Below are 23,944 nucleotides of genomic sequence, written 5' to 3' on the forward strand. Positions count from 1 at the left end.
GGTGGAGTGAAATCAAAATGGCAGCTGGACCTGGCCAGGAGAACAATGGCAATTTTTACAGTCACTTCCATTTGTTCCAGTATCACTCAGCCCAAACCCAGTTTGATTTGATGCAGCGATTTTGCTTTAAGCAGCACTGTATGAGACAGGACAGACAGCAGAGCAGATTGCAAACTGATGTCAGTAATTTCAGCGGGCGATGCTAATTCCCAGCACCTGAGACTCACGTCCTCCGTGCAGCGTTGATAACACTGATTTCAGTAATTTCGGCAAAGCAAACTTTCTGACCAGCAGGCTGAGGATGGAGAAGGCTCTTCACTCTTGTGGTGCATCAGGAACACAGCAATTATCGGCTGGCAGTTCCAACTGCCTGGTAAAGCATGAAGAGTAAAATAAACACGTCGTGGCTCTCAGCTCAGAACAGAAGAGCTGTAATTGTTTTCAAGTTTGACTGCTGCCCCGTCTCACCGCACGGGGGGAACGACGCAGACCTCAGCGCATCTCTCTTACAACAAAGGTGCATGGCGCTCCATGATTCCAGCACGTGTAGGATTCAGGTGTGATCCATGTAAAGCATCAACCATTTCCCCTCGACACCACCCAAAGGCAGCACTACCTCAGGCGAACCCCACTGCTGTTACAAAGCTGGCTTCTGTGAACGTCTGAAGAGGTGCAAGAGCCTCGCTCGTCTTTGCTGGGTGCACAGGGGCAATTCGGCAGCTCCGACAGCCACATCGTGTCTGGTATCATCTAAGCTGACTCGATAGAGATGTCAAGTTTGAAAAGATAGCAGAAGTCTGCCTTGCAATTTAATTGGCTTACACTTCTGTATATCCTATTTTAAAAGTAAGGCCTTTAAAATGCGATTTGGACGAGAAACTTGTGCAGGGCTTTACCCTGGGCAGTCTCACAGACCTCTCAGCGACAAAAACAGAACGGCTCTTAATACGAGCTGCATATACGGCTGGATTTATGGACTATTCATTATTTTAATAGCACTTATTGACTTAGGGTCAAATATCTTTTTCCAACATTTTTTTATTTAAGGAAAGAGCCCGTATGTCACAATCTCATGCCTCATCTAATTGGATAAGTGTTTCCTTTGTCCTTGAAACCAAAAAGTAGAATGCGTATCCAGGAGCTACAGAATGAAAAAGCATCTGCCTTTGGTATTTGGCATGCCTCAATTAAAAAACCCGCTGCCTGCGCTATAATTTTTTGAATTCTGACCAGCGCACTTCTGCTCAGATTCAAACAGACAGTCCTGAAGGTCGAGCTAGGGGTATTTAAAACCAAATCCTTTGGAACAATGCTTAGAACATTAATGTTTTACATACAACAGGAAAAAGGCCCGGAACCAGCAGAGCTAAGCTCGTGGTCATGCTGAAATCCAGGGACCGATTCACATGCTCGCTCGTCTTGGAGCGTTTCTGCAGGCTCCTGCTGGACTGCAGTTTAAGTCCGTTTTCACGAAGTGGCTCCCCTCCCTCCCATTCCCACGAAGCCAGTGCTCAATATGCACAAAACACTTCCATCTTTAAAAAATAATTGAAAAGGTGCACCCTGAAGTTCACTGGATCGATCCCTCTGAATTATTTTATTTAGAAGACACTTCATTGTGTCAAAGATTTAATGGAGAGGTTACGATGCCCAGCCTTCGGAATGTCAATGCATTAAACTGGAGCGTTGCAGGGAATGTTAAAATCCCCGTAACGTACGCCCAAGCAAAACTGTCAGATTTTTGAAATATGAAAATTCTTACACAGTTTAGATAAGATCCAGACTGCTGAGGAAAAGGAATACAGCGGCCAGAATCCTTCTGTGTGTGTCTTGCAAGTACAGGGGTGAAATTTAGCAGCCTCTCCCCGGACTCCTTTGCCTTTCCCTTACATCCCTTCGAGTGCTCACTTCCCCGCCCGTACCTTCGGAAACGCATGCATTTTTACACGAGCACTATTTCCCGGCATACTTGATTAAATACCTTCCCCTGATATTTATTGCCTATTAAACAACATATCTTCGGCATGTACCTTCACCAGACAAAGATCTTCGCTATCAAATGCAGACCTCAGCATGTCTTAGGCCAGAGCAGTTTGCTGCAATGGTCTCTGCGTGGGGCTGCAGCTGAGAGCACGGAGAAAACTCCAGCACTGCAGAGCAGGGTTATCTGCTTAGTAAGCGGCACCGCCGGTGTCTGAGAATTACCCGGCTTTGCCACATTTTACATTTCTTGGTACATGTGATAAGGCCATAATACAGAAGATGTCCAGCGGATTTTTATTTCTCTCCTTGGGGAACGTCTCTCTTCGGTGCTGCCGGAACAACTGCGATCCACCAAAGTACTTCGAGGCTGTAAAGTTTCAAGTGAAACGGAAGGGCGGGGGAAGGAATGACAAGTCCTTTTTACTGAAATTCTCTCCCCAAATGGATTTGGCAGAGCCTAACTCTGCTGATCTTAAAGCAAGGTTTATCATTTGTGCAGGCTGCTGCCTGAAGGGGGAAAAGATCTTTGAAGTTTCTGAATGATGGAAGGGGTCTCCCCCCGCTCTCGCTCACACACATTTTTTAAGGACGGAGACTGGGAGATGCTCAACTGCCCTGAGTCAGGAAATTACACGACAAATTAAACAATTACGTGTTTTAGTGCCGAGCGTCTATTTAGACACTCAGCGCCAAACATGCATTTAACATGAGTTCCACGGGCATTTACAGCTCCCCATTACCTGTCGCTCTGCGTTGCGTGGTTTTCCTGCATGTTAAGAGCCCCCCCCCCCACCCCCCCCCCCACCCAGCATCTACACCTTGGAGAGATTTCTTTATCATTTATTACAGAAGGCACTGCCTGGACACTGTTGGAGTGACAAGGACTATTTCCTTAATTACTGTACATTGATAATAGCATTTACTCTGGCAGCTCCAGTGCTATTCAATCAAGCAAGATTCAATACAAAAAAGCTGATTTGCCAAAAAAGAGATTAGCATAAGTGCCTACAGTCACATTCTATTTTTGAAGGTAAAGCTACTGTGTCTGTGAGCTTGCTTGTGGGAACTTTATAAAGAGAGATTAATCTAGTTTATCTCCTTCAAAAGATATTTGGGGAAATGACAGAGTCAGTGTTTAGGTTTGTGATAATATTTTTTTATAAACACGTAAAATAAAGAACTGCACAGAAAGTGCTTATCAGGAGCAGGAAGGTGTATTTTTTCTCTTAGGCGAATGTAGATACTTGTGAAAAATTCCGTGTTCCCTGGTTTGCCGTTGCTGTTCTTTGTCATTTGATCAAGTGGTGACTGTAGCTGTTGCACTTTAAAATTAAATGCTATTATTTATGGTAGAACTTGTGCTAGTTAAAAATGCAGACCTCAGCACTATGTACGTTTGTAAGCAGAAGGTTAAGCAGGACATTTTAAATGGTAAAGCAAAGGGCTTAATCAAGGCTGAAGAGCAAAATGCAGTGGGATAACAGATACAGTAAACAGGCATTAATCACCATACAGGCTTAATCCAGGTATTAGGCAGTCTTGGGGCTAATATGAAGACTCACTTGCATAAGGACTCATTCTATCAACTCTTAAATATGTGAATAACTTTATTCTTGGGAGAAATTTCGTCAAAGTTAAAGGCACTTGCAAGACCAGGCCCACAGTGTGCCTTTGTAAAATGGTCATCACACAATTATTTTGCCTGCAGGGGATTTCTGAATTAGAAGACACGTGTAGGGGTGTGGCTCAAGAAGGGAAAAAATTGAACAGCCGCAGCATCGGGAGCCACTTTTCCAGGCTTTTTCCCTCGACACTGTTACTGTGACATCAAAATCCAAGCTAAGCACTTCTTGCCAAGGATGGACCAAATAACACCATGGAGCCAGTATCATCTCAGGGGAGACAGCTCACTGTCTTAGTGACAAATTTAGTCACTACAAATCCAGGCTTAGAACACAGTCCTTCCCTAGCCATAATCCAGTGCTTGCAAACTGTGTTTTAACCACTGATGAACTAAAACTTCAGTTTCCAGAAGATAACAGCACATCCATAAGCATGAAATTCACTTTTATTAGATGTTTAGAAAGATTCAAGTGCTTCCACATTTACCTTAACATCAGAAATTCCCAGTCTTTGTATGAACATACACATCACGTGCATTGACACCCTGGCACGCAAACCCCATCCTCCAGCCCAGGGTGGGTTTTGGCGTCCTAGTCAAGTTCCCCTTACCCCTGAAACAGAACCTGTAGGCTCACGGCAAGCCCAACATGAGCTAACCTGAGAAAGGGGAAGGAGATGGAAGTGGGGAACGGGGTAGATGGCCACAGTTTATCTATTCAAGGAACAGCAAGATGCAAAAAAATCCACAAACCTTTAATTGTGAATGTGGAAGAGGGACAGTGATGTAACTGTTCCCAGGGAACACTATTCTTATTTTGTAGAGGGAGGTGAGCCAAGATACTTAAGCTCTAGAGAACCTTTAACACAGGAAGCTATTTATCATAACAAGCTTGGTTGATACTGCTCCCATACTGAACCAATTAGATTAGCCTATTTCGTCATACTTCATAACTTGGGATGATAGGTTTCCAAGCATGGTACAGTGCAGTAATTGAATTTTGATCAAACACACATGGCCCATAACCCAGTATGTGAAACTTTCAGAACAGTTCACAGCTTTTAAATATCCAGTCAACATGTTGCCAAAAGTACAGGATGTACTTGATGCAAGTGGGAGAGGAGGGGGGAGCACGAGTCCACGCCGTAACTTGGTACAGCTGTAAAACAAACATTTTTTTGTTCCGTTTCTGTTCCTACTTTAGCAAAGGAGCTGGGAGGAAGACAGTGAATGTCAAGTAAGTCGTTTTTCTCCCCAACCCCCACGCCCCCCAGGCACACATTTCCCTTTTAACATTCTTAGATTACCACAACCTTTTAAATTCACTATACTGTACTTTCATACTGTATTAGACACACCAGCAATTATGTTTGTTAGCATGACACATCCATTGCTTACACTTAGTTAACAAAATAACTTAAAAGTCGCATGCATCATCCTCTTAATAGGGTTATAATCAATGGGACCATGGAATGAAAGCCCTAAAAATTACCCCCCACCTCTGCATTCCCCAGGCTTCTGCCTCTGCCAACACAATCCATATGTTGGGCAGTCTCTTCGGGCTCAAGGTGAACACCCAGTCAGTTCTCTGCAGTCAGTGGTCTCCTCTTACGCGTTCTTGCTGTTTTCCCCACAGTGAATCCAAGGAACTTTGAAGAAGGTTCTGTGTAAAGGAAACAGAACGCATTAATAATTTCATTCCCACCACTCTCCTGACTCGGGGGCAAAGCACCCACTGCAGAACAGGTTCACAACAAGGAGCCTTGCGCTACTTTATTCTGAGCGAGCCGTGGCCAGCCGTACCAGAGCTGCTCTCTGGCCCACACCTGGCAGCCTGGCACACTTGAGCAGTGGGGCAGGATAACCCCAGCCGCTGCATGGGGCGCTGCCAACTTCCTTGTCTTTCGAATGCTTCGACCTGAAAGGCAGTCAGAGGCTGTGCAGCTCTCCCAGCACCTCGCGCATCCCAGCTCCCCAGAAGGGAAGCACCAGGGCAGCCAGCACCTTGGCTTTAGCTGAGGTGGTGCAAGTGACATAAAAGCCGGCAATTACTGCGACAGCCCTCCGAAGAACGTGGGTTTACCCGAGTGCTTCTGGTTGCACTCCGTGGATCAGCTGCCTCCAAGACGTCTCACACACCTGCTCTGGAGTACAGCTGTGTAAGAGAAGCAGCCACAGGTTCCAAGGGGAGAAATGGTGCTTTCCAGAGGTAACAAAACGTGCCTCTTGCTCAGTCCTGCCACTGGTTGGGGACAGGTACATTGCACAATTACAGCCCCCCCATCTGAGACAGAGTGCAGCAGGATGCACTGGAATCCTTCTCCCTCCCCGCCCCATGCCTGACTAAGTTATGATGCTGCAGAGAAAATAAAAAAAAAAGAAGAAAAAGAATTCAGTGTTAAACTTATCAAACTTGGTCCAAGTTTCAGCTCAAACCAAGGTTAAATAGGCCTGTTCTAAGCCTCTTAGAGATAGGATTTATATAGTAATTACAGTAATGGAAACTGATCTTTATAATTTTTATACTGCCTAAAATTCTGCTGTGTCATATACATCTGCAGAGCCCGAGAACTGTGCTTCTCGGAGAGAAGCACTGCAGTCTTGAAAGCAGCCATTCAAATGTATAATGGAGAATTATCAGAGCATGAGGACGTCTGAGATATAATGAACCACGGAGAATCTGCAATCCTGGAAAAGCAAGGAGCACATAGTTGAGAAAAGCAGCATTTTTAAACAGTTTATTCTGTTGAAAGTTTACGGAACTAGATCTTCATCGCCCATACTACAAACAGTTTTGGGAATGCCCCTTTTATTTTTATATTTCCTTTATTTTCCTTCGGTACAGTTTTGGGTCTAGAGTGAGAGCACAGTGCAAAATGCACCTTGGTCAGACACAATCCCCATGCTCTTTCCAGTTTTCTCTGTCGTGCAAGGAAAAATGCAGGAGTGCTAAGTCTTTGCTGTACGGTAAAGAACTACTTCAGGAGATTTGGAGATCTGATAGGGGGTTTGGCTCCACCTTCAGGAAGCAGAAGGCAAAGAGACAACGTAGTTTTAAGTTTCAGACATACTTTCTGCTGAAACTAAAGCCTACAACCCCCTCTTATAGACATCTATTCCTTCCCAACGTGTTTTTGTTTCATACATATAAAAGATTCCCTGATCTGATGCCCTGACATTTCCACACATCTGATCCAGCTCTGAAGAGCCCAGCTCCTCCTAGAGCTTCTTGAGAACTTGTGGAAGGATGTCCAAAAACAGCCGATACGTGAACAAACAGAGCTGAGATATGAACAAAGGACAAAGAAAAGCTGCTTTGAGGTGAGAAAAAAGTTGTCACACATAGGATGTTGTAGTCCTGTTTCAAATATTATCAGCCATTTACACTCTCAGTGCTAAGGTTTCCATGGAGCATGAAGTTTTCTCTGAGAATTCACAGAGATTGGAAAGGTTCTCTGGGTAACACAGACGGACTGAGAGGAAGAAAGCTGGAAGAGTTGATCACATTTCAGTCTAGCAAAACACATAAGCATATGCCTAAAGTTAAGCTTTTTTCTCCCCAGATTCTGGCAGCAATTGCAGAAGATGCAAACAGACTAATCTCTTGTATTTCACCATCAGCAGACTGATACAGCTTGAAATAACAAAAACCCAGAACGCAGTAGCTGGTTAAAAACTGTGATTCAAATGAATTAAAATGCCACATTTTTTAAAAAAGCCATATAGTGACCATTTGTAATGATGAAAATGGCAAAATAGTTAGAGATGAGGCTACACTGAGTTTGAAAGACTATGATGTTATCAGTGAAATGACAAGAAATCACCCAATTAGTGACAGGCAATGGAAATGTACAGTTGCTTGCAAACTCTTGCCTTTGACATTTCCCCAAAGGGGTGCGCAAGTACCCAACCCAACCTTATTGTAGCCAACATCATTTTCTGGGGGAAACAGGTTCCGAAACTGCAGAGCAAGCAACAGGAATGGCTCTCAAATGGAATAAACACCTAATGAATCTAAAAATAATAATAATAAAAAACAAAAACACTGAGAAGAGATGGGAGAAGACTGAATAGACAGAGCCGTGTAAGCAAATACAACTGAATATACTCCTGAGGAACAAAGGAAACAATTCTTGATGGGGTGACAACAGATGTTCTCCAAAAAAATTCTAACGGAGCATTTCAAACACAAAGACCTTCCTGTGGAGCTGAGAAGTTTTACTGGCAGACATGCAGCAATACATCTTCGGAAACATAACAAACCCTACCATTTGAGGTGCTATCAGGTCCTGAAAGCAGCAGTGACATCTTCATGTAGTAAGTGGTGGGCAGTGGTAGAGAGGGAAACAGTTAAGATAACAAAATACTGTCACGGGAAGTTGCTATAGCAGAGTCTTGATTAAATGGCTGTAGGAAAAGCTAATCAGAGAACTTGGTCTAGAATAGCCTTTTGAAAATGTGCTCCGTACCCAAGTGAAAGATACACAGATTGACCTAATGGAATAACTACAACGCAGAGTAATTTATGAATCGTGTAGTTTCACCTAAGTACAACCACTTGTACTGTGTGAGTGTAGTACACAAAGTGCCCAAGGCCAAACGTTCCCACTAGCTGCTGCCCCTCCACATCATGGTTAAGCATATTGCAGAAAATCCTAAAATGTAGACTGAGAAAAAAAAAAAGGTTTATGGAGCCATTTTTGCAATGACTGAACTGCACTGGTACTTTGGGAAGATCTGGATTTAATTCCTAGCTTGGATCTGCAGCATCTTCACTGAATGGCTTTATACAGATTTTTAAACGTGAGGCACTTCAAAATTCTTTTTTTAAACTCTGGCCTTTACTTTTTAAGCTCTTTTTCTTTTTTTAAAGATAAAGAATAATACTTCTTTGTCTTGTTGGAATGTTGAAAGATTCCTGAATATCTGCAAGGCAAGCAGATACCATTTTATCTGGGAACAAGGCAGGAGGATGACATAGTACATTGTCTGATTGTTTTCAGCACTTTGCAACTGTTTTTAAGGAAAAGCTACAACCAAGAGAGATTATTCCAGTGCAGTAGGAGCAATCAGAACCACAGAAACACTAAGATGGACAACTTGATTGACAGGTGAACGCTAAAGCAGGCAGCAACACAGGAAATCATCATAGGACAGACATTTTGATAAATATTACTGTAGCCAATTTATTATTAACACAGTGGGACAGCTTTACATCTTGCATCACACTTTTCACAGTCCTTATGGTAAACATGCCATATCTGACAATTACAAGATGAAAACAAAGACCTCACTAACTCTCTACTGGCCCTGCAGCACTATCTACTCGCTCAGTTAACCCTCTCTAAACTTCAGCTGTGCAACGAAACGAGGGTGTTCAGATACACAACATAATTCGTATCGGATCCAATCCAAGTTGCAAAGCTCATGCCATCTGTGACACTAACTTTTAAGACTTCACATAAAATGGAGATGGTTGTGAAAGAAGTGGAAAGTTGTTAGTACAGGACGGAGGACCAAGTGGAATGCCATCTAAAGGGAATTAAAATAAAATCTTGCTAAGGCTTAAAATACTGTTCTGTCTGGTCACCCTTGGCTCCATTCTTACTGCTAGGACCAAACAGGGCAGTCCGGAGCAGAACGGGCACTGGTAGCACTAGCAATGGATTGGGATGAAAGGGATGAAAGAACCCCACAGTTTTTTTATTCCCTAGATCGGTTCTGGATACATGTTCTGTTTCTACAGAAACACTGTAAATTAACTTGGAACAACCACTCCTCTCTCTGCTGGTCACTTTGTTTCTGGAAATAACAAACTATCCAATGGACCTCGTAACTAATCATATTTTCATCTGATTCTCACAAAATAGCCCCCACATTCTTTTACAGATAATGAAGCACAAGATGGACTGCTGCAGTCACTAAGTCAAGCCCTCTGCTACTTGTACACATGGAGATGCATTTTAAAATGAAATCTTGTGTGACGAGTTCCCCAAGGGTTGTTTTTGTTTGTTTTTTAATTGAATTGCATAGTATCTTCCTATTTTCAGAGCTATATTATCAGCTTCAGGGTTAAAAAACAAAAAGAAGACAAGTCACAGGATGATCTGTGCCATGGGATTTTATTTGATTCAAACATTTAGTTTCCATCCACTTCCTCTCTGTTTTTGCAAGTGCGTATTTCAGGAAACAAATCTGACATGCACAAAGAGCATTCAGTGAAAGACAAAAAGGGAGATGTGACAAATATCAGGCAAGCAAACAAAGCTAAGAGAGTATTCTTGTCTCTGAGTCCACAAGTAGAATTCACGTTAGCAAGTGTTCCAAAACTATGTCTGAGTGAAGGAAAGAATTAACGTTAAGCAGAAAGTACTGCAAGTGGTTGACTCTCATTATGTGATGTGTCAGGTTACACTGATTTGGAAAAAAAAACCTGATTTCTTTACAAAGGTTTCAATGCACCAAGTCTTAATGTAGGTTTAAAAGAGATTGAGAACATGAACTGCACTTAAAAAAAAACGATTTAGCAATCTGATTTTTGTATTCCCTCAGAAATACTTGTTGCAGACACATTAATAACATTTCATCAGAAAACCAAAAGAATAGCCCAAATTATTGAAAAAAGAAATCAACACTAAAGTTTATATAACATGGATTTCTCGTTCAGTTACTGCCAGTTTCTGTAAGAAGATGAAGAAGATTTGGTCAAATAGCATCAAGATTCTGTTGACATACTTCCTGTCGCTGTGTGTATATACTTTTATTTGAAGGAACATTCATGTAAACCTTAGTTGTCCTAAAGAATTTAGTTTAAATGCTTTAAGAATTTATTCTTTATTAAGAAATTAAGAATAGCAAAATTTATTTCACTGGAACACAACTGATTAAAAAATAATATTTTAAGGGCTTTATTAACACAAAGAACTCATTTTTTGACATTCTGTAAACCATACATACAGATTTCTTTTCGAGAAAAAGAAGGTATGTCTTTCACTGTGGATGGTTGCAAGGGAGTAAACAAACAAATCAAAATAATCAGAGCATTTATATCCTATTCTAACCTCTGTGCAGCCCAACATTCATTCACCTTCCTATTTTGAGATCTGTCACTCATGGTTCTATTTTTTATGTCCACTTATTCATACTGCTCATCAGCATTGACCAAATTTTTCAGCTTCACCACAATTTATCTTTAAGCTTTACAGAAAGAATACTTTCAATTAATAGGATTTCACAGGATGTGCTGGCGCAAGTTTTAGGGCCACTTGGATTTTAACTAACAGGGTACAAAGAAAGGCAGTTTCTGTGGTTTGGGATATTTTGGTTCACTTCCAAACCGCTACACATAGTTCCGAAAACAACCCCCAAGTGTAATCCTGGCCCGTCCATGCTAAAACTCTCATCAGTTTCAACGGAGTAAAGATCAGCACAGTTGTTCTGAACGATCTTTTGCCTCTCTATAACCCTCTAATTTACACTGACTGAGACACAGAACAACACCAGTGCAAATTGCCCAAGTCTGCACATTTCACAACGGTACAACTTCGCAACCTCGTACATGCTCACAGAAATAGAGCGGTCAAAGAAACTTGGCGCCTTTGTGGTAAACTCATTCACTTGATGAATTTTCATCTTTTATCATCTTTGTTCAATGGACATTTAATATTCAGTTTTGATGAAGTGTAATTAATAAGTCATCAGCGACTTCAGTGGACGACTGGATCCATCTGTAAAATAAAGTGTACTTATGCATACACGAGACACTTACTGCCGGGGTTAAGGGTAGCTCTGCATTTTCCTGAACGTTGCGTTGGTAATCGTGAGCCGCGTGAGCCTTGCTCCGTAGTAGTCTATAATGTAACTAGAGCCATCAGAAGGTCCAACAATCTACAAGAGAAAAAGAACCAAGACTTTTCAATATAAAGTAAAATATACACTTTGTGCTAATGTCTCAATTACTGCTAATTTTCCCATCATAAAATTAGTCATGCTTAATTAGTCAAACAGAAACTAGATTTATTTTGAAGTTATGCTGTAGTTTAACTATTTTAGAGAGCGCTGTCTCAGACTGAGCATTTCCCTGGGGCTTCTAATCAACCAAATTACACAGCCAGGCGCTGGTACTAGGTTAAGCTGATGAGGATTTGAGTCACAAAATCAGGCTTACAAACGAGTGGGCTCCAAACCACTTTTCTTGAACAAAGAAGGTAGGTAGGAGATAATTAGTTTGATGACAAGTATCTTTGAAGTACTGCACAGGTAAGAAAGAGAGACGGAGAGAAGATCATGGCTTTTTTGTTCTAGGAATGTTAAATTGATATAGAGTCACCAGGGAGATGAATAAGGGGAGATGAACGATACTCTCAGTTGTGTCTGTAAGCGACATGAGGCAAAAATCACAATGACAGTATAAAAGGGAACTTGCGGATACATTTATTTTAAAAGTTAAATATTTTTCTGTAAACCCATATAAACAATTTCTATATCCTCAATGCATTTTGAGTTCATCATGGGAAATGCATCGTTTGTGCTGTATGGATGCATTGTAAAGTAAGACAATTTGGCAATTTCGTGATGTCACAAGAGGTCACCCCAGCCAGGGATTTAGCCTCCAAAAATCCTACAGTAACAGCTCTTGGGTGACACGGGACTTGTATTTGAAGAGGCAGGGGGAAAAAAGTGGCAATGTCTTCTCTCCTGCACACTGTCTTGAAACCCCAACGATGGGCTCCATCAGCCCATGCAAACGCAGAACTTCAGGATTCTGGGAACACCAGGACACCTCTCCTGAAAAGTCTAACACTGTGCCTCACAAAGAGAGCCCACAGGCTCTGACAAAGTCAATTTACGGTGAAACAGCTTCCAAACTATTCGTTATAAGTATTGAGAGATAGCTAATCTACCTAATTTTTAAATACAAACAACAAATATATTTTGTATCTATATTTTACAACATCAGTCTATAACCACAGCTAAAATAAACACCTTGATTTTTCAAGGCACAAAAGTTCTTAAGGCTAAAATGCTAACAAAGAATTAGTAATCAATCAAAACTTTAGCAAACGCAGATTTGTATCTTGCTTTGAAAGCACTGACTTACCTGCATTGAAATAAGTATGAAATCAATTAGGCTACCAATTCCACAAAATCCTACTGTGCAGAACTTTAACAAACCTAAAAAAAAAAAAAAAAAAGAAGTCTGTATGTCGCTGGTTGCAATCACTTTCCAACCCTCCATTATATATACAGGTCTAGAAATAGAACTGAAGTTAAAGATTATTAATTACCAGGGAATTAAAAAAAAAGTATATTCATATTTCTGTATACTGAATACACTTGAAAGATTTTAAACTAACAACAATTCCTAAAACAGATAAATATTCTTAAACAAGGCAAGAGTTGATAACCAAGTTACTGGAAAATTTCCCTTCTTTGATCAAACAGAAAGAGAGAAAAGAATCTCAACTTGAGCCACAAAATTTACTTGTGAATAGAGGGAGACTTTCTATCACCTCATGAGTTGCTGCACACAGTGATTTGATTTCAGAACATGCTACTCTGGCAAACCATTTTAGTATCACTTTCATATTTTTGCTGAAATAGGAATTTATTTTGAATACATTTATACACATATATATAGAAACACTTTTTAAGCAGTACTCAAAAAAGTTTGGGTTTTTTGTGCAAATAAATGAAATATTCATAGAAAATATAAGGGAATAGCAACTAACAGATAAATGTTTCATGGGAGGTTGCAATGAAAGGCAGACTACTTTTGGTGTTTTCAGAAGACGACTGATTTAACTTTTTTTTTTTTATTTAGTATCAGTGGTTTCTTGTACACTGAGTATAACACAATGAGTACTGTATATATTACAAGATAACACTTAGCTGAGCTAGGCAAACATTGATGTTACTTAGAGATTAAAAGGCATTTGTCTCTTTACCTAGGAACAGCCAGTATGAAGAGGAATGCCTATCTGTTGCACTTCAGTCAGTTCTAAGCTATGCTGTTTGGGGGAAACACAGTTCCCTACTAAAAAGGGTATCCTTACTGTGCTTATAGGGACCAGCACACTTCTGAGGCAAGAAACAAGCACGTTGGTACCATCGGCCAGTGTAGCATCTCATGGCACCTCTTCCCCAAGGGAGCTGGCACAGCAACAAGTTGTGTTGTGCTGCATAGTGCCTGACAATGAAAAAGCACAGCAGTTTTCCAAAGGATGAGCCTGCTCTTGCTCAAATACCCGAAGGTCTCCTGACCTCTGTCTCTTCCTCTTGGTTCCCCCTCTCTCAGAAGCAGCAATCTGCCCAGCACACCACCTCCGCGCCCCAGTGCCCTGTCTGTGTGGCTGCACGTGGAGGAGAGTGGTGGGGTAGCTGCTTGCACGCTGTGGGAAGAGCATCCCGCTGTCTGGAGATAGCTCCCATAGCTGACAAGATGAAGCTGGCTGATTTATAAACTCTAAGGAGGCCGTTTATCATCATTCCATGGACCGACGGTACAGTCAGAGCAGTGAACATACATCTAATGACCAAGAGGATGAAGGAGTAATAGCAGGATGGTCTTCCAGCTGATTAAAAGAAAAGCCTACGTGCGTATTACAACTGAAGTCGCGTCACTTAAATGTGCAAAACCTCAGTGTATCAATGTTTAAAATACCTCATTCCCAGAGGCTGACGTGTGAGACTTGCAGCAGCCAGACATGGTTTGCCTGGCTATCAGTACTGGCATAGCGTAACAAAACAGAAGGGAAACAGCCAGCTAAATAAATACTAGCCTTAGGAAACGGCAGTTAAGACAATTAAATAATATCAAATCTTTGGTGAACACGTTTACTTTGTTGTTATTATCTCGCAGTCAGCATTTAAAATATTATTTGTGATGCTTATTCTGCCACCTCCTCTCAAGCTTCGGTCCTGGACCTCACCCTCAGCTGGCACTTTAGGAACCCAGCAGACCTCCCTCCGCTGCTGGTCCCAGCTGCTCCAGTTTACTTGAGGAACTGGCTGCCTCCTGCGGAGCCATTCTGCAGTACGTTACTGGATGCAGAACTATTTCTGAACTTGGCATACGTTTCTGGAGTGCAGGGTAAAGTTGATTTTTTTCTTCCTCCTCACCTTCCTCCCCACAAGCAGATCACACTGTGAAAATAAACTGCTCTAAAGCACGGAGGGAAAAGGTAGTGCTCTCAGGCAGTAATAACTTCTGGTTTAGTTCACAGGGTGTGGGAGAGGAAGAGGTTGCCTTCCTGGCTTCTTCACACTCAGTATTTTTGTGTTTGTATTTGTGCTCTCTTTAACCAAATGAGAAGGAAAAAAAATGAAGGAGCATTTACAGTCTTCATTATTCTTGCACAAAATATTTCAATGTTATTCCCTTTCTTCATCATTTTTGCCAAAGTATGGATGACCTACAGAAATATTTACTACAGTCAAGGAATCCAAACTACTGACTTTATTTCTCTTGTCTACTCTGACCTCTTTGCTTTTTTCTTCTTTGGCTTTCAAAAGCTTGAAAACTTTTCTTTAGAGGAGTTTAATTTTATGTCTGTTAACTCGGGTTACTGGTTACAGTGTATGCCAGTGAAGTTAGCAAACATGAGCCATACAGAACTTCTATATAAGAACAAAGTATTTATAAATCTACAGTACTGGAGTATATTACAAAATAATTACTGCAAATTATTATTCCAAATCCAGTGATATAACAAAAGGTGCACCTGAGTGACTGATTCCCAAAATATACCTCTTTGTGAAACAGACGGACAAAATAAGTGCTAATTATAGAATTTCAAGGGAAAAAAGACACAGGTGTTAACACAAGATTAACTGGAAAGACAGATAATGTTATTAAAAAACACAAGGGTTTCTATTGGATGGGCAGAAACTCAAATCTCCCAGCTGAAGGGACAGTAACATGTATAGCTTTTTCCAATTCACTGCTCCACGCTACGTAGACTTTAAATTTACTCCATTTGTCAGGCTCAGAAACAAAGAAAATCCAAGACAGTAAAAGTAGTTCTAACATACTAAGGTATTTGCATTATTTAAAAGCCATTGGCACCATCACCCTGGGAATCAGGTCCTAAAAGCAGTAAGCAGAGGTAGTTCTTATTAAAGGTCCCAGCTTCTGCAGAACTATTATTAATACTATGAGCTACCTTGAAGGTATGCATTTGCCAGAATAAATTCCATATCCCAAAACACTAGCTTTACTGTGAAGTTCGTCCTCTATTTTCCTGTTAAAATCAAGCACCGTTAAGTAGCTGACACATCAGTCAAAACCACTACTGTTGCAGTGGCTCACAGAGAATGCAGTGCTGAACATCAGTGTCAAGCAAACGTAAAGCAAAATGAATGACAATAATCACGTTTGCTTGTGAGGCAACTCTATATCCATTTGTCACCGCTCACTCCAACAGCATAGGAGGCAGAGGTATATAATCCAGGAGTTCATCTTATTTGCAATGAACTAAGGATTCTAGTTGTAAATATAAAAACTATGTCAGTCAGCACTTTTTATTCAAAATGTAAGTATACACAAAGAACTCAGTCATTACAATACGCTTTAACTCAAAGAAAAAACAAGAAATAAACTTACCTAAGGCAGGATAGCCTAGATAAAATCTATCTGCTCCCAACCATCCAAGAAATAAGGACAGAGCCACTGCCACTTTGTAGGAGTATCCATTTCTGCCAAAAGAAACAAGGAATGTAGACAATAACTGCAAGATATATTCACTCATAGTTTTGAAAATTAAAGCAGTGACTCACTTGCCTGCTGCTTCAGTTAAAAAAAAAAACAGATTTGTTATTTATCTTTAATTAACAGAGACAGAATTGATAATGTTACGCTTTCAAACTTGCTAGGCATCCTCCATAAAGCAACCTCAGCTGTCACAACTCAAGTACGCTCTTGCAGAATACCAATTCTTATGACTCTTATTCTGAAATTAAATCATCATTTCTTGTCAAGAAAGACATAATTCAGTTGCTGATCCATTCCCAGTTTTACAGAGCGCTTCCCAATCATTCAGCCCTGGAAAGCTAAGAGATGTGCGCGTACTGTCTGTAGGCATTAGTCTCACACCCAGCCAAATAGAGAGGAACAGGGTAGACAGGTGAGATGTCAGCAGAGACAGTAATTGCAATGAGATTTGAAGGAGAAATGAACCATGGCCACCGGCTGAAGAAGCCAGAAGGATTCAACAAAGAGGGTAAGACATGTAACTATCCCTGTGCTACACACGGAGGGCAGTAAATGGCATGCACTCATGAATGAAAAGAGCTGCGAACTGCTCAGAGATGCACGGTAGTATGCAGACACCCTGAAGTTAAAGGTCCCATGGTTAGCCACACACCACACACAGACACAACAGGCTTCCTGAGATTTGTACTGACCGGCACCATTCTTGCCACCCGTTAGAGGGACGTGGCCACCTAACCATTAGTAATCTTCAGTCGCTACTGATCGGGGCTTTGCACTAATAAGCAAGCTAGGAGCATCGAGCTACCAATTCCAGAGCCATCCTTTGCTGCACTGGTGAAAAGCTAGCTTGTGAAAAGAACAGAAACCCAAATCTAATTAGAACTTTAAAAAAAAAATAATCAATAATTCACTGCTCTGATATGTGCACTAATATGTGCCAGCAATTACTTAATAAGCCCAAATTAAACTCTCGGTTGACAGCTGAATAAAACATAGTTTCACAAAAGACAGTAGCTGAGAACGCTCCAAGCACCTTTATTAAGCACTTTCAATGCCAAATAAAGATCTACATTTTTGCTTATTATCTAGATTTACTGACTTTAAAACTTAATGGCAACATTAAGTGATTAAACCATGACTCTTACCTCAATATTTGTTACTTACTGCTTATTAGCAACACAGAACATACCAGGCATTTCTGGAACCTGATGTAATGCAAATTATCAGCTTTAGAACTGCCATGTTTCCACTGTAAAGAACACTAATTGTTTTATGTAGAAGTTGAGGTAAACTGTTGGGAAACGTTTATCAACTAAAAAGTGTCAACAAACCTTTCAAGGACACTAAAGCCTAGAAACAGCTTTTGCATAAAAGGTGGGAACACAATTTAATCTGAGAGGCTTCTGCTCAAAAACAGTCAGAAAGTAAACTTAGCACTTGTGTCTGCACTGAGATGTTGTTAGAGGGAGAGCAGTCTGCAACTCCAACAACACCAACCTGAGGGACAGAAGAGATCCAGTGTGAAGTGGAAGCACGTTAACACTGTAACAAGGCTGCCTCCACTCTCGTCCTTTGTCTTACTCATTCTTTCAGATGAAAATAAGTGCTGAAGAACTAACCAGCAAGCAGGAAAATAACGCTTCCTGCTAATCTAAAGGGATTTCTACAACTGGGTAAAAGGTGCAATTTCTTTTCAGTTGCTCTTTGATTTTTCTCTTGCTTATCAGCCTCATCCAGCCTTTTTTTGTACGTTTCTCGCATTTGACACGTAAACACCTTTTCCTCCTGCCCGCCATGCCAGTTGAAACTACGTGTAGTACTGCTACACGTGCCAGTGGCCTCTGTGCTCTCTCAGGGTCTCAGCACTGCTCAAAGACCTGTCCACACAGATCTTCAGGGCTTCCGCAGACTGCCATTTTACGGACTCCTTGCTTGGAATGATGCTGCTGGAACAGGGGACATTTCAAGCCTGCAGAATCAGGGCCTGTGCATATTAAGCAAAATGCATGACAGAGTGACAATTTGGGGAATTCTAGAACCCGGCAAAAATCTACCTCCAAAACACTAAATTAAAACCCAACGGATCCCAAATCCCAGTCCTTTGCTGTTGCAACCTCACTAGTAATTACAAGCTTTTCCTTGAACAAATACCAGGAGCAACTGAGGAGCAAATGAACTTGAACACATCCTCATACACAAACAGAACAGGACCCTAGAGCTGCAACCTAGGTTGCTGCTAAATTAGGTTGTTGGCTAAGGACAACATGCTGATTTGCCCCTTCCTAAAGCTAGGGATAGAAATTAACCTGCTGTCCCTACACATGGGCAATCCTGCTGTAGGAAAATGCCTACTTAAACCAATTTTCTGGTTAAATGACGTTTTGACAGAAGACTGATAGTTTTCATCAAAACTCAGATGTTGGAAAATCTCCAAAATGCAAAAGTGCAGGCTTATTGGTGTAATATCAAGGTAGACATTCTTGCTTTAAATAACATTTCTGAGACTTAGGTAACATTCAAAATACTTTATAAAACGCTGTTATATTGAACAGTGATCAGACTTTTTAAACACAAATACATATGAAAGGTGGTAATATTAAAATATTAATCTTGCTGCCACTTTTACCTGGCTTTGGTGGTTTATCAACAGCATGCCTGCATAACTCTTCCTACGTTCTCAGCTGAGCTTTACTAGAGGTTTCAGCAAGCCCACAAAGGGTCCTCTGACCCCTGTGCCATGCAAACAGTCATGGGACAGGAAAAGCCACGGCAAGTTATTTTGGTAGTTTAACCACGGGTGATTTCATCACAAATAATAGCTACCATAAAGTAATAGACAACATAAGAATAACATTTTTCTGCCTACATAGATCTGTGTGTTGTTTTTTTCTTTTACTTCATAAAGCAAATACGAATTTTAAAATGTTTCTAAAAAGTACGTTAAACCAAAAATATATACAAAAAAATCCAAACACAAGAATAACTTTCTATTTTAAAGAGGAGGCAATTTTATTAAACTAGTGTAGCTCATCTTATTCTCAGTCCCCATCACAGATGGGACTGAAACGCAATTGTTTCTGGACAAAAATGTGACTGAAGTCTAGTTTGCTAGCATTTAAATTTGATTAGATGTAATAATATGTTTTCTTCAATTTGCTGAGCTTTGACTGTAGAGAAGATGAAATACAAAGAAAATATTTATGAAACTAAGAGGCAGAGCTGCACTTCTGAGCTAGGCAAATTATTGAGCAGTAAGTACCGCATCACTAGGGTGATAAGGAATACTCAGCAAACATTACAACTGGAGCTGTAATTTCCAAAGATTCCACAGTTGGACAAAAGGAAAAGGCTCCTGTGTGAATGCCACAATAAGCAGAGACAAATGGTACTGACAGGTGTTCGCTGATCATTAGCACTGGCCAGTTGGAACATCTATTGGTGTCCAGAGCTTTCCATCGCTCACAACATGCTCAGAAAAACCAGGTCCTTCATTTTCAAGTTACAGAAACAGGCTCTTAAAAGACATGCTGGACTTGATTAAATACAAAAGTTATTTAAAAATAGAGAACAATTCCTGTAAAAGAGATTTTCAGGGTACTGAAGAGAGACTTATGCTCCCCCAATATTTATGCATACTACAGCTTAGGGTGCAGCTACAGGCACACTTAAATTGGCGTGAACCAGTGCTGCTGCTGAGCAGCGCAGCCCCTTCCAGCCCTCCTCCATCCATCCCTTATCCTTGAGTCGCCCTCATCCCTGTGCTGGCACAAGCACGTGAAGGGACTGTACTGTGACTCAACCTGGGGAACCAATCCAAGCTAGTTCAAACCCACATCAGTTCTCTGATTTGGTGTACAGGAGGGGATGTCAGGGAAAGGGATGGAGAGGAGTCCCCATGCTGATCTTAAGCATGTGCAAAGTGTGGCCTTAGAATCTGGGGCAAACCTCTGCTGGGGTACACACTAAGGTAAAGTGAAGACAGAAACATAACTAACAAAAAAGTTTCCAGCACAGAGACAGATTTACTTACAAACATGCATGCTGTGTCTTTATACTATTTATAATATTTATTTGAGGATGAAGTAACACACGTACGGAACTCTATCTTCCTCCTCCTGCCAACACATCGTACCATTTTAGAAAAAATTCAATGTGAAAACAAAGATAAATTACTACAAAAAATAACAGTGTACTTACACATTGCGGCATGCAATAGGCTTGTAAAATCCAACTTCATGTCCAGTAAAGACTTTTTCTACGCCAAGGTGATCTTTACAGGTAATATTTGGTGCTGGCAGACACTGAACTGAGGACAAAAAAAATTATTTGCAATTAAGCAGTAGCCGACTGGATATTGTGGCATTTTCCCGACAACACAGGTGAAATAAACAAGTGAAGTTATACTGTGCAACAGTCTTGAGACACAGCACAGTGCACACAGGAATGATACTTTAAGTATATTACTAGATACATCTAGTAAAAGCCTGTGATATATTACCACAATATTAGTCACTCTCCACTGTTTTAGTGAGTTGTTTTAAAGGGGAGAATTCCAATCCTTTATACACTTTGTAGTAGCTTTCAGTACTTGTGAGACCTGTTGATTAGTTCTAACTGAACTGCTAGACGGGTTCAACATTTCTTTCCTGATTCTCCAGTAATACCCAAAGGAAAGAAGATGAGGACTTGGATTTATTTATTTTTTAAAATATCTATCCACATTGTTTAGGACCATCCCAAAAATTAAGTTAAAAATTAAGTTCAGATGGTCAGTATCTGTAACAGGGGGAAAAAAAGAAAGCTATGTCTGGACTTAATTGTCATAAAGTCGTACATGGAAGTTACTGATCAACGTGCCTCATCTGATACAACTACAGAAAACAACATTTTTTCTCTTCCAAAAATTAAGCAAAGAAAGCAGTGCTTTCTATTTAGAAGAAGCCCACAGCAGTTAAAATATTGACACAGGGAAGGACACGGTCTTCTTGTCAGAGTCATGCCAGTACGGCTCCAAACCCGCTACTCTATGAGACTACTTGGATGCTTTGAATTAAACCCCTACTTGTTTGGATGATGAAATCCAGAAAGATGTTTAGAGACTGTAGTGCTTCAAGCATGAGCTTTAAGACCAACTTTTTATTATTTAGATAATAATGATAGAGGAAATGACTCATACTGTGAGGACAATCTAAAGACTGCTGTATGTGTAAAAATTCTATACAGATATAGAAATGAACACGTTAATAAATTCAGCAACCTCCTCCACTCTGAAGCAAATGTATGGTATATTGAATACAATCATATGGTTAGACACAACTACCAATGTGAGTTGTGACCAAACTACAGAATATTCTTTGGCTCACTGACTGCCTGTCTATAATCAGGGACACAATATCAAAGATGATGTAAAGGACTGAATAACTTACAGGGGGATGTATTTTGGAAAGTACTTTCATCCAGTCTCTGAAAAGTACTTGGAAAACCTCCACTATCCCTAAGCATCCCAATAAAGAAAATTATTTAGTGTTTATACACAGTAAAATCTGAAAGACAACAAGCATACGCACGCATTTTAAACACGAGTGTACATTAAGCAAATTAGCTAACAAAGAGACCATTTACTTCAATGCCTGCAAACACCAGAAAAACTAACCATATGTAATAAAGCAAGCGACAAATTTAACTGTGTTTCTGTTGTACTCCAAAGAAAATCTGAAATTTAACATCAAAATAAGCGTAACTGCTTTCAAAAGAGACCCTCATGTCACCAAAAACTCTTGATGATGGAAGGCACCATCCTTCCTTAAAAGGATTTTTAAGATTTTGAAGGTTTTGAGGCTGCTCTGCCATATGTCAATTCTTCTAAGTATATGCAAAACTGAGTAGGACAGGAATGGTTTGCTCTAATCACAGTAGTGAAGGACAGGGCCTAGAAGATATACTTTGAAGAGGTTTACCAGAAACCTCACTTAAAAACATACCAGTGAGAAACAACGTATTTATTCATTTTCAGTGAAGCATCCAATGTACACAAATGTTTCAGGCTTTCACACTAATGACATTACTAATCCCATGTTTTAAAAGCTCATCTAGCAGATACATAAATGCATGAATTAAATACTTCCTTGGAAAATGTAATTACTGTCAATATATGTTAGAAATTAGAAATCCTTACCATATGCCGTGTGATTTGTACAATTCATTGGTTCTTGTGTACTATTGTCTATTTTAGGCTCATCACACATATATGTTCAGGTAATTGAGGAAAACATTTTTCATATCAAACACTACAACGGGTTTAACATTAATTTATTCCACCCTCTTTAACCTCTGAGGATTAAAGATGTACCTTGATGTCAGTTTTCCTCCCTCCCCATCCCCCAAAATAGGAACAGCATATTACCATAGAGCAAATCTGCTAATCCAATTTAATACATCAATATATTGCATAAGCTCCACGTTTAATTAGTGCTGCAGTCAGCACTACCTAAGGGAACTACAATATTTATCAGTCACAGTCTCTGTATTTGAAGGCGACAAGGTAGAACCCCAGCCTATGCTTCCTTCCTTATTTTGATACCGGAGTACCTTTAAACCGAGGCATTTGGTTGAGAAGATTAAAGCTACAATAACAAACAAAATTCAAAGAACACCTAAAAACGAACATCGGAAACGCCAGGAATTTGGACTAAAGAAAACGTGAGCAGGAACAAACTTTCTGAGGTCTGAACTCCCACGGTCAAGTAAGGCAGGAGATGAAGTTAGCTTTTTTTCCAAGCTTTGCTTTCCTGACACTTTTGATCTGCAGCCACGTCGCCAACGGCCAGCTACCCTCACCATCCATCTCCTTGGGAAGGCCTGACGCGCCTCTGGAAACAACTTGCAGCTTGGGCTAACACCTGAGACCTTCTCGCTTGGCTGGGGGAGGCAGACCCAACATTTTGGGAAGACACTGGCTCTCACTTGAGCGTCCTGAAAACGAACACAAGAAGGCGAAGGGGCAGGAGGGTCTCCCATCACACGGGATCTTCTCGTTGAACACCAGGCGCACCCCGACCTGCACACAGCCACACGCTACGCCACCCCCAAATAAACCTGTACCACCACACACATCCTCCCTGCCGCTGCTTCCAGCTCAGGACCCTAGGGCGTCCCTACCCCCGGTGCCCCCCAGTGTCCTACAGCCGCCAGCCCCATCACCCCCACAGCCCCCATCCCCCCGCCGCGGCCGCGCTCAGGATATTGCCCCAGCCGCAGCTCGTCGCACTTGAGCGGCGGCTCCGAGCTCGCCGCTGCCCTCACGGCTGCGAACCAGAGGAGGAGGAGGACGAGGAGGAGGAAAGGGAACGGGGCCTCGGCCACCCCTCGCCACCGGCGCCCCATCCCCGCCGGCCGCCGCCCCGGCCGGGCGGCCATCTTGGGAGCCGCGGCTACCGTCAGTGACGCCGCGGGGAGGAGCAGCCCCATAGCCCTGCCTCCGGGGGAGCCGGCTCTGCGGGCAGCCCTCAGGATGCCGCAGGTGCCGCTTTTATTTATTTATTTATTTATTTATTTGGCTCTTTCAGGGGTTGACCTCAGCAAATATGGCTCCTGAGGCAGCTCGGAGCGGCGGTGAGGGCACAGCGTGC

General features: G+C 41.3%; 2 protein-coding genes across 2 annotated transcripts in view; one reads left to right on the forward strand and one right to left on the reverse strand.

Moving 5' to 3' along the window:
* Window positions 1–4,033: 4,033 nt before the first annotated feature.
* Window positions 4,034–23,825, reverse strand: TM2D1 (TM2 domain containing 1). The gene is made up of 7 exons (XM_083846113.1): window positions 23,556–23,825; window positions 22,492–22,561; window positions 20,514–20,622; window positions 16,209–16,300; window positions 12,705–12,778; window positions 11,373–11,491; window positions 4,034–5,267 (listed from the first exon to the last, which is right to left on the reverse strand). The coding sequence occupies exons 1-6, from the start codon at window positions 23,781–23,783 to the stop codon at window positions 11,381–11,383; spliced, it is 684 nt and encodes a 227-aa protein (XP_083702239.1). The 5' UTR covers window positions 23,784–23,825; the 3' UTR covers window positions 4,034–5,267; window positions 11,373–11,380.
* PATJ (PATJ crumbs cell polarity complex component) overlaps window positions 23,699–23,944 on the forward strand; it is a 150,461-nt gene continuing 150,215 nt past the window's right edge. Inside the window, exon 1 of the mRNA XM_083846090.1 lies at window positions 23,699–23,835. The gene's annotated coding sequence lies outside the window, so the exon portion shown is untranslated. The remainder of the gene's footprint in view (window positions 23,836–23,944) is intronic.

The sequence above is a fragment of the Anser anser genome, assembly GCF_964211835.1.
Source record: "Anser anser genome assembly, chromosome: 8".
Classification (NCBI taxonomy): domain Eukaryota; kingdom Metazoa; phylum Chordata; class Aves; order Anseriformes; family Anatidae; genus Anser; species Anser anser.

Excerpts from the sequence above, each read along its gene's own strand:
- TM2D1 (XM_083846113.1), bottom strand. The coding sequence starts at position 23,783 with ATGGGGCTGCTCCTCCCCGCGGCGTCACTGACGGTAGCCGCGGCTCCC. Across the intron at positions 22,562-23,555 it reads AGCTGCGGCTGGGGCAATAT|ATGTGTGATGAGCCTAAAAT; the intron begins CCTGAGCGCGGC and ends ACCTGAACATAT. Across the intron at positions 12,779-16,208 it reads TCTAGGCTATCCTGCCTTAG|GTTTGTTAAAGTTCTGCACA; the intron begins GTAAGTTTATTT and ends TTTTTTTTTTAG.